The 18,073-nt window shown below is 25.6% G+C and overlaps 2 protein-coding genes across 2 annotated transcripts; both read right to left on the bottom strand.

Moving 5' to 3' along the window:
- Positions 1 to 1,846: 1,846 nt before the first annotated feature.
- OCT59_026603 (uncharacterized protein) lies at positions 1,847 to 2,994 on the bottom strand. Its single transcript, XM_066143273.1, has 3 exons — positions 2,830 to 2,994; positions 2,421 to 2,735; positions 1,847 to 2,208 (listed from the first exon to the last, which is right to left on the bottom strand). Exons 1-2 carry the CDS (start codon positions 2,942 to 2,944, stop codon positions 2,437 to 2,439), a joined length of 414 nt encoding a protein of 137 aa, XP_065992807.1. The 5' UTR covers positions 2,945 to 2,994; the 3' UTR covers positions 1,847 to 2,208; positions 2,421 to 2,436.
- Positions 2,995 to 7,811: 4,817 nt separating this feature from the next.
- Positions 7,812 to 8,167, bottom strand: OCT59_026602 (uncharacterized protein; the record flags this gene model as incomplete). The annotated part of the gene is made up of 2 exons (XM_066143272.1): positions 7,812 to 8,073; positions 8,145 to 8,167. The coding sequence occupies 2 exons, from the start codon at positions 8,165 to 8,167 to the stop codon at positions 7,812 to 7,814; spliced, it is 285 nt and encodes a 94-aa protein (XP_065992806.1).
- Positions 8,168 to 18,073: the final 9,906 nt, after the last annotated feature.

The raw sequence follows: 18,073 nt of genomic DNA, 5'->3' as shown, positions 1-18,073 counted from the left end.
AAATTTATAATAAATTAATAGTACAAGCAAATTTTTTCTTGATCGAGTTGATTCAATTAAGGTTAAATTTTAATTGATAATTTGATAGATCAAATTTATCGTCTTCTACGTGTACTATGTTTATGGATCGTTTTATGAACACCATAATACGCCATAAAATTTCATAAGCATATGAGAAAAGGCAAAAATTCGCGTTGATAAGAGGGCATTCTTATTAGGCGTTTGGATGTTACCGAAATTTTATAAGAGGATCAAATTTATTGTTAGCGGTGATGGTATGATTTCACGTGTGTATCTTTATTTCTCATTGTTTAAAACTTTAAGTATTTAAGTTGTTTAAGTTATTGACAATTTTTTTTTTAGAAAAAAAAAATAACAAGAGAATCAAATTTATTGTTAGCGATGGTGATTTAGATGGTGATGATTTCACGTATGTATCTTTATTTCTCATTGTTTAAAACTTTAAGTTGTTAGTTATTGACAATTTTTTTTTTTTTAGAAAACAAAAAATAATAATTTTTAATTAAGTGTACTATGAATCGTGAGGTTCAAAAATCAAGAATGGTTGAAAATGTAACGATGAAAGATATCAAAACATTTTTTGTAAATTATATCTTTTCTGACAACTTTGGTATGACCGAGAACGCTCATTAGCAAAAGCAGATTTTTTCGAAGTTGGTGCATTACATAGGCAATGTAAACGTCTTGTACAATTACATTCTGATGCCATAGATTTCCTAAAACGGGAACACCACCAGAATTTCCGCCTGTACTTCGTGCTAGTAAATTCCCAGATTTTATGGAAAAACAAACAATCTTATGAATCTCAAAAAAGTTCTTGGTATTTTGTAGAGTATACCCCGCAAACTAATTTAAATATAGAAAATTTTGATCAAAGATTATATGTTGATGGATATGAAGAATTTTGGATGATGCACGAAAGTTAAGACGAGAGTACAATGCAAACATAAGAGGAATGAATCAATTTGGAATTATTACTGAAATTGAAGTAACTAATGGATACATTATGAATTCTATTACAAAAGTTGATAAAAAAACCTCGCAATGTAACAATATCTGTGATGGAAGATGGAACCTTTAATTCCAATTAAACGACATTATAGAAAATCATTGAACAAGAATTTAAGGTACTTCCAGGCCACCAAAGGCTACTTTTTTAAATATATAAGTTTTAAAATTAAAAAAGATGATGCAACCAGAAATATTAAAGAAAGAAACCAAAATTATTGGAAAGTAAAAAAAGAGAAATTGATCAGTTGAAAAGGAAATTAAAGAAATAAATGAAATCACAGCTGAAACTATTAGAACTCATCAAGAAATATTACGTGAAAAAAGAACAGGAATTACTGGATGTAATCGAACAAATCGTTTAATTTTAAGTTTAATTTTATATAATTGTTCACAAAACATGTTAGCCGGTTTATATAACGATGACGCATGTCATTCTACAGTATTTATTTTTTTAAAAAATCTGTTCAAAATAATTTGTGACCATTTATGGGGAAAATTGGGATTTTCGATAACACAAAAGAAAATGTAAGCAAAAGAAATGTTTGGCAAGAATAAAATTCAAATAGGGAATTTAAAAATTATAAGAAGGGGAAATTTCTTATGTATATGAATTCAAATGAAATTTTATTCGTTAGAATTATATAAAGATGAACCAATTTTGATCTTAAACATAATTCCCTTTGAATTATAATCCGTTTATTTTTTTTCTTGTTGATTTTTTCTTAATGTATATGATACAATCATTATGATATGGAATACTAGGATATATGTAATTAATCACCAAATTATAAATAGATATTATACGGTATAAATTGATCAGGAGACAACATCTTTCATTTATTTAATAAAAATTTTTTTTTCATTTTTAATTACCAATGCCAATGCTTTGCGCTACAATAAACTAATTCGCAATTTCTTTATTGATATTTCTGATTGATAAACAATATTTGATGTGCTAAAAAAAAATGACTTTTCTCCACAAGAGGGTCTTCATCATAACGACCAATATGGATCTTCTTAAATGAAGGCTTTTAAGTATTAATCGAGTGGGACCTTGTGATCTTGTATTCCTTCAGTTCAGCACAGTTACTAATGTTAACAAAAAAGCCGTCTTGATCCAATAGACATTTCTGAATTATCTCTTATATAAATCAATGAAGGTGTTATATCAATATTCTATATTAAGTTTAAAATATAATTTAGTAATTACGGTAAATATTGATTGTGGATCTTTGAATTTTGATAGAAGAATCTTAATAATAATCATAAACAATTTAATTGTTCGAATCAAATAACAACGTTACTACCACTCCTTGTAACTTGGCGGAACGAATACAAAGGTACTATATATATTTTACTAATTTATACGCGAAAAAAAACATGAATACCTTTCAATATTTGGTGCTACTCTACAAACATCAGCAAATTCTTCATGGGGAGTTTAGCACCAATCTGAGCAAGTGCGAAGTCCAATTTATTTAGATCATGTGGTGGTTTCGAAATTCCGTTGTTAAATTGAAAAAACACGTAAGCATCGAATCTGCTTCTTTGAATATTATGGATGGAATTTGAATGCATTATAAATAAATCATCATAGAATTTGAAACTTTCAACATCGTATTTTCCTGCCCAAAGATTATGTTCAACCGTTGTCAAATCCATCAGAGGTGTAATGATATTGCGGTAAATGCAAGAAGTTTCGTCTACAGGTTTAATAAAAGGGCGACACCATGCTTGAGTAACAAAGCAATCCAGCATATACGTCACAAGACGAAGCAATAGCTCACGACTTAATACTTGTTCGTTTAAACAAAGCGATTCCAGATATTTTCGCAGCGCTATCGTCTGTTTTGGCTGGTTCGGGTACATCAGGAACCGGAGCAGCCAGGTTCTGACTAAGGTGTTCTGACATTATTCAGAGAGAACATCTAGTAACAGACTAACAGTGACACTTGTAAGGACCAGCATAACAGAGTTTCTCCAGAGTAACTCACTTGTATCATCTTGATTATTACACAGTGCACGTGATAATCTGATAACGTTTTGTGTGTCCAATAACTGATGTTACATTTCATTTTTTAAAATTATAATGTTAACTGTTGAAGTCTAATAAATAAAATATTAAATTATATATAGCTAGCTATTTTTTTAATATAAGTTTTGTACCGTAACTTTGTAGTTGGTTGGCGTTTTTAAAGTGGTTGATTAGCAGATGTAAAAATATTATTATGAGGCTTTTACATATTTTAACGTCTTTCATGATAAGAAAATAGAATCAATTCCCTAATTTATGAAAAAATGTTTTCAGAATGCAAAAGGCATCCTAACAATCTTTAAAGTCCGATGATTTAAAGATTTGCTATTAATGGAGTTCGTAGTGATAACAAGATTTTTGGTTGGGACCCAAAAAATGTATATGTTTATCAGAAAGTAAATATTCTTATTTTTGATGCTCTCATTGTGAGAATTGAGCGTGTACAGTATATACGTGAGTTATAAACAAAAATTATTGAATAATTATTAATTATATATTACAATAAAGAATTCTTAATTATATTAATTAATTCTAGTTCAGCCAGAATTCAGACGAAGAACTCTCCGATTACAATGCCTCCAAAGCTTCCACTTCATAAGCTTCAAAACATACTCTATATCGCTCTCAATTACTTTAATCGAAAAAAAAAGAAAATGAACTAAATGTTAACAACTAAGGAAAGAATAAGAGCGCTCTAATACACAAGTTCTACTAGACTTAGGTATTCGAGAAAAACTACAGAAGAAACACCAAGCAATAACCGAAAAAATTCTAAAGATTGGTGATGATGATTGATTTTAGAACATCACTTTACCTCCCAAAAAAACGAAACATGAACAAAATGTAGTATTATATAACCTTCTAATAATCGTGCTATTGAATCTTTCCGATCAAAAAAAAAATAGAAAAATAGTACAGATGATGATGGCGATGAATAAGGTATCGGAAAAGGACGAACAAATATTAAGTTCAAGATAGCTCAGTGTTGATCAGTACTATTTTTATAAAAGTTGAAGAAAGAAATACCTTAAAATGCAGGAATGTGATTACTTGGCAAACCTTCGTTTTACTTCCTATCGTAAAATGCTAAAACAAACAAGAAGCAATCGAGATTAAAGACTAATGAGTGACACTATGGCTCAGTGCTACTGTAATAAATGTAAACGCGCATGAAACTGAAGATCTTCTATTAACGATATATTTAGGAATATGTAGAAACTAAAAGATCTCATCAGCATCATAAGTGTCGTGTTACATTCTAAACCTTCATATGTTGTGATTGGACAAAAACTTGGATTTCTACTTTAAATTTTGAGTTGATTAGAATTTCTTTCATAAAATCTGATGTTGATATAAAAAAATCTCTAAATCCAAAGCTCCTATTAACCCGCCTCTTCCTTGTTAAACGTGATAACAGCTACTATAACTCTTGATGAGGAAGATGCAATCATTGATGGCGATGATTTTGCGATTGCTTCACTATCTAAGATGATTTGTTAGGAATTTCATCAAGTAAAAAAAAAATAATTTCCGTGACAGGAATGCCAAATGAATAACACAACAATTAACCTTACCACAAAATAAGCCAATAAAGGTCAAATTGGTGAAACTATCCAGCCTAATAGATTAAATACATAAATGGGCTGCTGTTTGGATTCTTTACTCCACTTGCTCCACTTGATACATATTATATATTATTGGGCAAGTAGTTTTTCCCATTATGATAAATAGATTAGATAGGTCTTGAGGATTTATAAAATGAGATGTTTAATCACTCTTCTGATTATACTATTAAGCAATGGATTTTTTAACTATATTTTAATAAACCATATTTTGTTTTAAAGCATTTACTGTCTATTTGTATATTAGAGGATCATCCTCAGAATTAAACAGATGGTATGTTCACCCAACAGTGACCATCTGATCAATAGAACATATTGTAGTGTAAACTCTTATGAATGAAATCTATTTTAAGTGTACAATAGATTAAAACTGCAAATAATAAAATTTTTTGCTTTTTCATTTATAAAAATTTCATGAATAATTTAATATACATTACATATATATACTATATATATTATATACAAAGTAGCGGGAATCTTATTTTGTTAATTATTCAAAATTATACATAACAAAGTTTCGCAGTTCTAGCCTTCATATAACTATCTTAATTAAAAAAAAAAACAAAAAGAAATTTTGCCGATCACTTGGATGTAAAAAAATTTCTTGGTAAATAAATAATTATTTGTTCTAATAATAATAGATCGGTATAATATATAATACAGATATAAAATTTTCTGATTTTTTTTTTTAATAATGCGTTAAAGCCAATAGATTGTTAATAGATATAATACATATTAATGTCTATTTCCATTATATCATGCCACTCTTAATTTTTTCATTAGTTTTCATTGTATAAAAGTTGATACAATGACCTTTTATTTTACTCATTGAATAATTGTGAAGATTTATTATCAAAACCATAAATAACTGTACAATTTAAATTGACTGTTAATATGTAAATTTGTATAGAATAACAAGCAAGGTAGAACGAGGTCCTTTATCGTCTTGGAAGTTATACTTCAAGCCGAAAAGTGGCTAGTAGGTATTCATTAATTATTAAGACATAATTATTATATTGTACGATTATACGATTACATATTGATGTTTAATATTTTTTTTATTTCCGTTTGTAGATGAAACAAGTCCTTATTTTCCATACCTGAATTCTTATCAGTTATCGGCTTGAGAGTTATACTTCAATCAAGCTGGAAAGTAGTTAGTAAGTATTCAACAATTTAAATATATAATTATAATTATTATATTATAAGATTACATATTTACACTTATCTTTCCTCTAATTCCATTTGTATAAAAGAACAAGATGAAACTGGGCCTTGTTTCCACATTCCAATCATTTTCCGGCTTGAAAATTAAAACTTCAAGCTTGAATAGTAAGTATTCAACAATTAACAACTAAATATAATTATTAAACGATTATATATGTATTTATTTATTTATTTAAATTTACATTTCTTCTAATTTCAAAGTAACAAGGGTGATTGATACTTTGTACTTCCACTTTACCTTACGGTAAACCTCGTCCTCAAAACTAATTTTATAATCCTTATCTCAAGTTATTTTATTTAAAAATTAGTTTTATATTCTTTATTATAAAATTCTTTAGTATTTTTAAAAAATTTCTGATAAATTATAGTGGTGACAAAAAATCTTTCAGAAAAATGATCACGTGTCTGAGTTTCTTCAGAATCTTAGAAAAATGATCGTTTATCGGAGTTCTTTACAGAATTTTTTTATAGGATCAATTTGTAGTTGGAGATTTGTTATTAATTATTTAATAATTTCTTTTTTAAATAATAAAATTTATAATAAATATTAACAGCGCATCGTTTCAGATCGTGAAAAAAAATTCCAACGATAACTTTTTATTTTAATTGAAACAAAATACTATTTTATATTTTAGCATTTCCAAATAAAATTGGTCTCATGAGTTCATAAATTTAAATATTCAATCATTTTAAATAAATGATTTAAATAAAAACAGTAAAAACGACGAGTCGTATGGTAAATCAAAATATTAGGTTACTGATAAATTCTCTTAATGCGCGACTATGTAGGAATCGGAAAATCTATTATCCCTGATAATTCCAATAGTGGATTACAGGATTGGGAATCTTTGAGATCAGGAGTATCAATGATATCATGATATCGCTATTGATTGTCCAATCATACATTTATTTGAATGAGATGTTTGTACTATCTCACGACTCACGATATCAAGTTTAATAATTAATGATTGTTTATTAAACAAAATATTTTTTCAAATGCAATTTAATTGGTATAAGTTTGCCAGATCTACAAATCAAATTATATTCATCTGAAAAAATTGTTAAAACTTAATTTGATCATTAATGAGATAAATCAATTGAATGTGTCGAATGTATATTTATGGAAATTGCATACAAATATCTCTTAAGAAAATAGGTTTTACCACATGTACAGTAAAATTTAAACATCGATAATGCAATCTCTGAAACGAATTACTAGTATTACCACTATTTGTTGTGAGAGTAAGTACTGTAGATTTACGAAGAATATACGATTGATCGTTGTTATTAACAATTTTAAAACTGTAATTTACGAATGAGCCATGGATGAGATGATGATTTCCGTATCTTATGCAATAATCTAAAATATTAGTATGTTAAAAACGACATGTTTCTATTTGGCTGCATAATAACAACATATACTATGCTTTAACGGCTTGATACTTTTTTTATACCGGTGGAATAATTTACAAACAATTTTTTTTTGTTTTATAAAACAAAAGTATTTATTGGTAAAACAATTAAATTGTCAAAGTGTGTATTAAATATAGAACTCCCCCAGCGTCACCATCAAAAAAGCTAGGGCACGTGATTTTGTGTGGCTTAGTCCGTTAAATTATTCGGTTGATTAAATTATCCGGCCGAAAATAAATTTTTTTCTTTAATGGCTTTCATACATTTTACACAATTTATTCATTTATTAATTATTGAATTACAAAATGTAATTATAATAATAAAATATAAATTTTATTTGTTAAATATTTATATAACATATTAATCATTTTAATGCAAATAACGAGTGCTATTTGTATGATCTTTCCATGTTAATGGCATAGTTCTCTTTTTTTGATATTGTTCAACTTCTTTAACTAATTTAATAATACCATTAAAGGATTTCATTGCACTTTTACACCACTTAATATTACCAGCTGATTTTCCTTTAGGAGAGTAAGTGCCTTTTCAGTTGTATCAATCAAGTCATCAAATAACTCCATATCTCCTTCAGTTGATTCATCTATTATATTTAAATCTTTATGATAATTTTCTTTATTATTATCTGTATATGATAATAAATTATTTTCAATTTTTTCATCATTAATAATGCAACATTTAACATCTTCAAATATGCAAAAAATCAAAAAAATTTTAACCGAGTAACTAGTAATTGTTAATTGATTAATATTAAAAAAAAAATATTAAAATTTTTTTTTTTTTGGGCCTTTACTTACATATTTAGTTGTAGGGAAGTCATTTCTATTAGTCTTATTATTAAAAAAGTTGATAAAATACGTTATTATTTCAAATTATTTACACATTGGAAGTAAACTACATAACTGAATAATGTATATTAATCTAAGATAGATTGTATATAGCCTTCTAGTTAGAGGTTATAATAATTATTAGAAATTGAATTTGCGAATATTTCATAATCTAGCATGCTTGGTTTAGTGGTATAATTCACGCCTGCCACGCGTGAGACCCGAGTTCGATTCTCGGAGCATGCAAAATGGTATTATTTGGCTTTTTTATTTACATATTGTATTTAGCTAATTTCATTAGGTAATTAATAATGCGGCGCAGTTCATTTTAAAGCATCAAAATTTATTTTCGCGGAATTATTTAACTTATTAAAAAACTGAAAAATTTGAAAAAAATCGCAAAAAAAAATCAATAATTGCTTGTTTTTGCAGGTTTTGAAGTCATTAAATCAAATATAAAAAAAAATCCGTATTTTTTCAATTAATTTTTTTTAAAGAACATATTAATACATATGTAAAAGTATGTAAATATAAAATTTGAGGCTTCTAGCCGGTACTTATAAGGCAGAAAAAAAAGTGGCGCAAATTTATTCAAAATATTGCCAAATTTTGACTAATTGGCAATGTTTAGAAATTTTTTGTAAACTTTTAAGTTTATAGTATTAATGTTAATTACTTGAATAAAAAAAAATATAATCTCAAGGTTTTTTTAACAAAAATTTTAAGTAATTTGATTAAAAATTGATCGACTTATCTATGGGGGAAACGTAGATTTCATATGCAATTTTGACTTGTTCAATTTATAGATGGATTTTTAAAATTTTGAGTTTTATAAGAATCACATTAAACATTTGGATAAAAAAATCAAATCTCAAAGTTCTTTCAATAAAAATTTCAAGTGATTTGTTAAAAATTGATCGACTTTATCTATGGGAAACGCAGATTTCAAATTTGCGATAATTAAATTATCAGTATTATCATTTCAAGATGTCCATACTAAAAATTTAGATTTAAATTATTTTGAATACAAATTTCACAGTATAATGTTGCTAAACATCCTCTTGACAATTTTCACAAATTCTTGTTCCTTCATTATAAACAATTTTACAATGATCATCTTTTTTTTCAGCTTTTGTAAGAGATTTATTATCGTTTATTATCTTATTTACCAATTCACATTGAATTATTTGTATTGTGAATATTAAAATTTAATATATCATTTGCTCTATCAACTGCAGAAATAATTGATTCTTGTCTAATAGACATAATGGAACTTACAAGATTTCTTTTATTTCTTTTTTTTTATATAAAAAAATATATATTTTCAGATTTTTCCTACGGAATAAATATGTTGGTAACCCTGTATGTTATTAAAATAAGAATGATCGTCTAGTGATAATATCATTTTTTATGCTATATAAACTTGTAAAAATAAAAATTACAAATGGATAAAAGCAAAGTCTCTTAATTTTCACTAAACCTTCACTATTCTGAAGTCATATTTGTGTTCTCTGAAAGAGTCACCAACATATCCTATAACATTGATAAAATTATATTTTCAACTCTGTATTATATCAAAATAGTAACGAAAAAAGTGATGGTAACATGTTCATAGACTCTGCAAAATATGCAGTTGATCTAAATAAAGAAAGGTACTGTACTATTGAACCAAAAAATATGAATGATTTGGTTGGCATGGTATCCTACTCTTCGTTATAACTAAATGTTGTTCTTACAAATTTCTTGCAAGGCATCTATAAATTAAAGGGATGGTTAGCTTTCACTAAGTACTCTACTTAAGAATTTCGTCCCGCCATCTGGTAGGTGACGTGAGGCAGTATCCCTCTAAAGTATCAAGTAGCAGTAAGCTACAAGTATCTGTTTGAAAGAACTTACAAAAACACAGCTTTAGGTTATTGTGTTCTTTCACTGACATCTCTCCTAGACACTGAGAAGATCTTATTCGTATCTCAGCCAGGTCCGTCAGTTAACAGAGTTATCATAGATAGACCTGCCAGCTCACAAGGTTGCCATAACTTCCTTGATCATTGCATCCACTTGTTCACCATATATATATATATATCACCAGAAACGAGGGTAACGCAGGCAAAGCCCACTCTCTTTAGCTTTACGAAAACAGTTCGACATACCTTTAATATTGAAATTTGAAACCCAAAATATTTGATTTTAAAATTCACCATCTAGTCAAGTACAGCTAAGCCCCGATAAGAAGCACTTGAATATTGCCTTTCGAACCCTCACAACATATCAATGATATACCTTAATATACTAGGATCATCAATGGCATCTGCAGCTTGAAAGTATTTCTCTCTTTTTTTTGTTGTAAAGTAAATAATATATAAACCCTATAAAAACGAAGTGAAATATTGTAAAAAATATATGGCGAAAATATTGTAAAATATTGCAAAAAAAAGCAATATATATATATATATATATATATATATATCGTGTAAAATATTGCAAAAAAAAAAAATATTTAAAAATATCGTGTAAAATATTGCAAAAAAAATAAAAATATAAAAAAAAGCAAAAATATCGTGTAAAATATTGCAAAAAAAAAATAAAATAAAAAAAATATTGTAAAAAAGTAAAGTAAAAATATCGCGAAAAATGTTTTTTTAAAAAAGTAAAAAAAAAGTAAAATATTGAGTAAAATATACTAGAGTGAAAAAAAATCCTACTTGCAGAATAAAGGACTTGTATAGTTTTTTGGGAGTATATTTATGTAATATGAGTAATGTTTCTTCAAATAAGTAACTATAATTAACGATTAGTCATGACTCATTGACTTACTAATATATATTAGATTTTTCTGTTTGTATAACAATATTGAGCGAGTTTTTTTATATTGATGATGAAAGAAAAAAAAGAAAATGAGATTTATTTTAAATTATTAAAACTTGTTAATATATAAAGTCCGTCGAAATTAATTATAGATTGCCGATCACTTTGTATCGTTCGGCAATTAAATCTATTTTCCATGTGCTATTACATAATTCTAATTTTTGTATATTAATTAAATTTGAAAAAAATTCCTTCTAATGGTAAATAGGATTATGTAAAAATGTATTGCGACCCGAAGAAAACAAATGATCGTGGTCATTCCTTCTATTTTCGGTTAAAACCTTCCATTTTAGTAACTCGCGGTTTTTTAAAAAATTATACTAAAATATAATTTTTTGTATAACCTAATTAATGTGTTAAAGAAAAATTTTACTGCGCACATCAAAAAATAATTGTAGACAAATAAAATGACTACAGAGGTGTGTCGGTCGTTACATGCCTGTATTTTCATACGTTAAAAATAACATAAGATCGGATCTTTGTTTTTGATTCTCACGTTTGCCCCAAAAAAATTTAAAGCTCGTCTGTTATAAATTGTACCAAAAAATTTTTTTTTTCTTTATTGATAGAAACTTATCGGGATATATTTAAAGATACTATTACAAAATAAAATTAATTTTTGTTTCAACGAATTATTGGCGTATAATAAATTAATCGACCACTAATTCTTAGCCACGTAAATAAAAATTGAGTCACAGGATCCTGGTTATTTTCTTCTGAAATTTAAAACTTCCATAAATAAGCATCTTGATCTCCGGCCTGGATTATACCGAAAATTATAATAACTTTGCCAGAATTATATAAAAATGTGTGCTTAATTTCGGAAGGATATGGTGGAATTTTTATCAGTTATTCTTTTTTTTAATAAATTTTAAAATTTTTTTGATTTTCCTAAGTATTCACCCAAATTATCTAAAAGTTTTTTTTTTATACCCTTCATGGCTGCTATTCGTAAAAAATTAGTTTATGCGGCAATTCAAGAAGCTTTTAGCGAAGCGGATAAGAATCCTAATCTTAATTACGACTCAACAGAAATTATTAAATGGAATGATTTTTGCTGATAATTCTATTACAAAAGATGACAAAGCAGAAACAGCAAGAATAATAACCGGGAGTTATGACTCTTTTAAAATTATTAAGAACGAAGGCGGAAGAAGAATTTGTGAAAATTGTCTATGTAAATGTTTAGCCACATTTTATTGTGAAATATGTATTCGAATTATTTAAAAGCATATTTTTCAAATTGAACATCTGAACATGATGATTTAGACAATTTAATACGTAATTGTCAAATGGAATCAGTTGCTCCAACTAGGATAATTGAATGGATATCATATAATAATTTTCAAAATATTGAGTACTTAACTAAAGGCGAATTCTCTGAGATTTATACGGCAAAACTAATGGACTGATGGACCATATGATAAGTGGGATTCTAGAAAATTTATGGTGCATTTCTGATTTTGGATTTTCAGGACCGGCTGATGAACCACTAAAAAGCATATGGAAATCTTCCTTTCATAGCGTACGAAGTTATGGTTGAAAGAGAATATACTCTTGCATCTGATATTTATAGTTATTGCAATTCTTATGTGGGAAATTTCATCTGGACAACCAGCGTTTATTAATCATGACCATAATTGTGATTTGGCGATGAAAATAGTTAATGGGATGAGACCAAAAATTTTATCAGACACACCCTTAGAATATAGTAATTTAATGGAATAATGTTGTCCATCAGAAAGACCTGACATAGATCGTCTTTATAATAAAATATTTGAAATGAGAAATTTATATTATCAAGACGGTTCAAATAAACTATATAATGAACCATTTCATAAGTAGTACAATATTAATTTGTATCAGTTTTTCAGTCAAACAAAAGTAAAAGTTTGGAAGCCGACTGATTACAAGTAAAATTTAAAACTTTGAACATTTATCATCATTAAAACCTAAAAATGCGACAGAAGGTACTAAATCATATTCTTTGTGAATTGTTATATTTAAAAATTGTGAACTAGTAATTTATAAATTTTTTTGATTCGACTAAAAATAGAGGAACAAAGGGGTATATAATTTATTATTATAAATGAAAACATGATAAAAATTATCAAATTATCTCAACATTAAGGCTAGGATAGTAAATAGGGTTACATTCGTAATTTAAAAAATTTTATTATTTTAAACTTTTGTTCAAACACTTAGTAAATATTAGAAACTCTAACAATTAAGTTTAGTCTGTGATTTGAAATATTAACGTTGGAGTTTACACGATCGAAATTCCTATTTATATGAATAATGGTTTTTTTCAGGATTATTTTATCATAAATTAAATTAATTATACTAAAGCAATTAACTTAAAGTCATATTATCTCATTTAACAAAAAGAAATAATTCTTTCTATGTGTAGAATAATTTTTATATTTATATAAATTATATAAATCACATCATACAATACAGTTGATATTTCAGATTATTGGGTTTTCCATATTAGCAATGCATTTTCTTTAACTTTTATACCATTCAGTCATTCAGTATAGGGTTACGAACGATATTTCAATTCTCTAATAGACAACATCAAATTTATTGTATTAGATTTTGATACTCAAAAGAAAAATTAATTGCATACTAGAAAATTAAGTAGAAAGTAGTATTACGGGCTATGATATTTATCATGCATTACAAGGATGATATTTCAAAGAAATCACTAATATCCAGAACAAAACTTTCAGTCGTTCATACTTTAAATGGCTTCATGCATCAGTCGTACTCATCAAAATGAAAATAAAAGAAAAAAAATCTCACGAGAGATAGAGATATTGAATAAATATTTTATTTCTTATCTGTTATATTTATATTTTAATTAATTTATTATTATCTTAATTACTTATTTTTTATTATATCATTTATAATTTATATGTAATCAATATTAATAAATTTTAATTTATTTTTTACGTAGATTTAACTTATTAGTGAAATTTAACTGTATCATATATATATATGTACAGTATTGTTAAATTTTTGGCGCAATATCATTATAATTTAATTTAAGTGTAAATTTAAATTTACTGCGGTCCGAAATGACCTTAAACTATTGGTTAAATGGCTTTTCATATTGATTAATTAGGGGACTGCGGTAAATACATTCAAAAATTGATTCTATTAATTTATTTATTAAAATGGCTTATGCAAATATGAAAATAAATAAATGGCATCAAAAAGTTGTAGCGTAAAATTTTAAAATTTTTTTTTGTTCCGTAGAAGCACATCATGTGGTTTTTCATCTTCTACACAAAGATATTGAATCCATATACTCTTTTCCTCTATCAATGATTAATAACTTTTAATTTATTTTTTTATGTAGTAGATTTAACTTAGTGAAATTTATTTGTATCAGATAATACATATATATATATACAGTATTGTTAATTTTTGGGCGCAGTATTATATTTTAATTTAAGTGTATAAAATTTAAAATGGTTAGTTGTTGTAAGTCAATTAGAATCATTTGCAACTTTATCCCGTGAAAAAACATTAAATTTATCGAGTTTTATTTCCTCGATATGAACGAATTAATAAGTGAGTGTCCTTAAGTACTTAAAGCAAAAATTCTTTTATTATTATTTTCTATTTTTAAAAAGATTCTTTTTTGTTATTAAGCTTCTTAATAAAAATAATTGAAAATTTTTAAGAATTGTCATAAAAAAAAAAAAAGTTCCCTCAATCTAAATATATTTATAATGATTATCCGCAGTACTACATAGCAGCATTGTATGGCAATATCATGTAGTCAATATTAACTTCCTTAGTTATATTATAAATACATTTTTTATTAAAATTTATTAATTTATTTATTAAAGTGGCTTATGCAAATATCCAAATAAATAAATGGCATCAAAAAGTTGTAGTGTAAAATTAAAAAAATTTTTTTGTTCCGCAGAAGCACATCACGTGGTTTTTAATCTTCTATACAAAGATATTTAATCAATATACTCTTTTCCTCTATCAATGATTAATAACTTTTAATTTATTTTTTTTACGTAGATTTAGCTTAGTGAAATTTATTTCTATCAGATAATACATATATATATATGTACAGTATTGTTAGGTTTTGGGCGCAGTATTATATTAAATTTACTGCGGTCTAAAATGACCTTAAACTATTGGTTAAACGGTTTTTCATAGTGATTTTATTCGATTTTCAGCTTGATTTTTTTTCGATACAGAAATTTTTGCGATTTATTAGAGTTCAAAATTGAAATTATCTGACGATTATTAATATTTTAGGCGATTTTATAGATTTTTTTTTACGCAAGAACGAATTAATAATTGAGTGTCCTCAAGTACTTAAAGCAAAATTTCTTTTTCTATTTTTAAAAAGATTATCATTCTTTTTTTTTGTTATTAAGCTTCTGAATACAAATAATTGAAAATTTTTTAAGAATTATCATAAAAGTTCCCTCAATTTAAATATATTTATAATGATTATCCGCAGTACTACATAGCATTATCGTGTAGTCAATATTAACTTCCTTAGTTATATTATAAATACATTTTATATTAAAATTTATTAATTAATTTATTAAAGTGGCTTATGCAAATATACAAATAAATAAATGGCATCAAAAAGTTGTATTGTAAAATTAAAAAAATTTTTTTGTTCCGCAGAAGCACATCACGTGGTTTTTAATTTTCTATACAAAGATATTTAATCCATATACTCTTTTCCTCTATCAATAATTAAATAACTTTTAATTTATTTTTTTACATAGATTTAACTTAGTGAAATTTAATTATATCAGATAATACACATATATATGTATAGTATTGTTAATTTTTGGGCGCAGTATTATATTAAATTTACTGCGGTCTAAAATGACCTTAAATCATATTGATTTTATTCGGGGATTTACGATTTTCATATGTTTTATTTCCTAATGCTTAATTTTTTTCGATACAGAAATTTTGCGCTTTACTAGAGTTCAAAATTGAAATTATCTGAACGATTATTAATATTTTAGGCGATTTTATAGATTTTTTTTTTTTTACGCAGTACTTAAAGAAAAATTTCTTTTATTATTATACTTTCTATTTTTAAAAAGATTATCATTCTCTTTTTTTGTTATTAAGCTTCTTGATACAAATAATTGAAAATTTTTTAAGAATTATCATAAAAGTTCCCTCAATTTAAATATATTTATAATGGTTATCCGCAGTACTACATAGCATTGTATGGCAATATCATGTAGTTAATGTTAACTTCCTTAGTTATATTATAAATACATTTTTTATTAAAATTTATTAATTTATTTATTAAAGTGGCTTATACAAATATGCAAATAAATAAATGGCATCAAAAAGTTGTAGCGTAAAATTAAAAAATTTTTTTGTTCCGCAGAAGGACATCACGTGGTTTTTAATTTTCTATACAAAGATATTTAATCCATATACTCTTTTCCTCTATCAATGATTAATAACTTTTAATTTATTTTTTTACATAGATTTAACTTAGTGAAATTTAATTATATCAGATAATACACATATATATGTATAGTATTGTTAATTTTTGGGCGCAGTATTATATTAAATTTACTGCGGTCTAAAATGACCTTAAATCATATTGATTTTATTCGGGGATTTACGATTTTCATATGTTTTATTTCCTAATGCTTAATTTTTTTCGATACAGAAATTTTTGCGCTTTATTAGAGTTCAAAATTGAAATTATCTGAACGATTATTAATACTTTAGGCGATTTTATAGATTTTTTTTTTTTACGCAGTACTTAAAGAAAAATTTCTTTTATTATTATACTTTCTATTTTTAAAAAGATTATCATTCTCTTTTTTTGTTATCTTAATAAAAATAATTGAAAATTTTTAAAAAACTCAATTTAAATATATTTATAATGATTATCCGCAGTACTACATAGCATTGTATGGCAATATCATGTAGTTAATGTTAACTTCCTTAGTTATATTATAAATACATTTTTTATTAAAATTTATTGATTTATTTATTAAAGTGGCTTATGCAAATGTACAAATAAATGAATAGCATCAAAAAGTTGTAGCGTAAAATTAAAAAAAATTTTTTTGTTCCAGAAGTAAATCACGTGGGTTTTAATCTTCTATACAAAGATATTTAATCCATATACTCTTTTCCTCTATCAATGATTAATAACTTTTAATTTATTTTTTTACATAGATTTAACTTAGTGAAATTTAATTATATCAGATAATCCATATATATATATATGTATAGTATTGTTAATTTTTGAGCGCAGTATTATATTAAATTTACTGCGGTCTAAAATGACCTTAAATCATATTGATTTTATTCGGGGATTTACGATTTTCATATGTTTTATTTCCTAATGCTTAATTTTTTTCGATACAGAAATTTTGCGCTTTACTAGAGTTCAAAATTGAAATTATCTGAACGATTATTAATATTTTAGGCGATTTTATAGATTTTTTTTTTTTTACGCAGTACTTAAAGAAAAATTTCTTTTATTATTATACTTTCTATTTTTAAAAAGATTATCATTCTCTTTTTTTGTTATTAAGCTTCTTGATACAAATAATTGAAAATTTTTTAAGAATTATCATAAAAGTTCCCTCAATTTAAATATATTTATAATGATTATCCGCAGTACTACATAGCATTATCATATAGTCTATATTAACTTCCTTAGTTATATTATAAATACATTTTTTATTAAAATTTATTAATTTATTTATAAAAGTGGCTTATGTAAATATACAAATAAATAAATGCATCAAAAAGCTGTAGGTAAAATTAAAAAATTTTTTTTGTTCCGCAGAAGGACATCACGTGGTTTTTAATCTTCTATACAAAGATATTTAATCCATATACTCTTTTCCTCTATCAATGATTAATAACTTTTACTTTATTTTTTTACATAGATTTAACTTAGTGAAATTTAATTGTATTAGATAATCCATATATATATGTATAGTATTGTTAATTTTTTGTGCGCAGTATAATATTTAAATTTACTGCGGTCCAAA

The sequence above is a fragment of the Rhizophagus irregularis genome, chromosome 6 (assembly GCF_026210795.1).
Source record: "Rhizophagus irregularis chromosome 6, complete sequence".
NCBI classification, from domain to species: domain Eukaryota; kingdom Fungi; phylum Glomeromycota; class Glomeromycetes; order Glomerales; family Glomeraceae; genus Rhizophagus; species Rhizophagus irregularis.
This window is presented reverse-complemented; position numbering and strand designations above follow the sequence as displayed.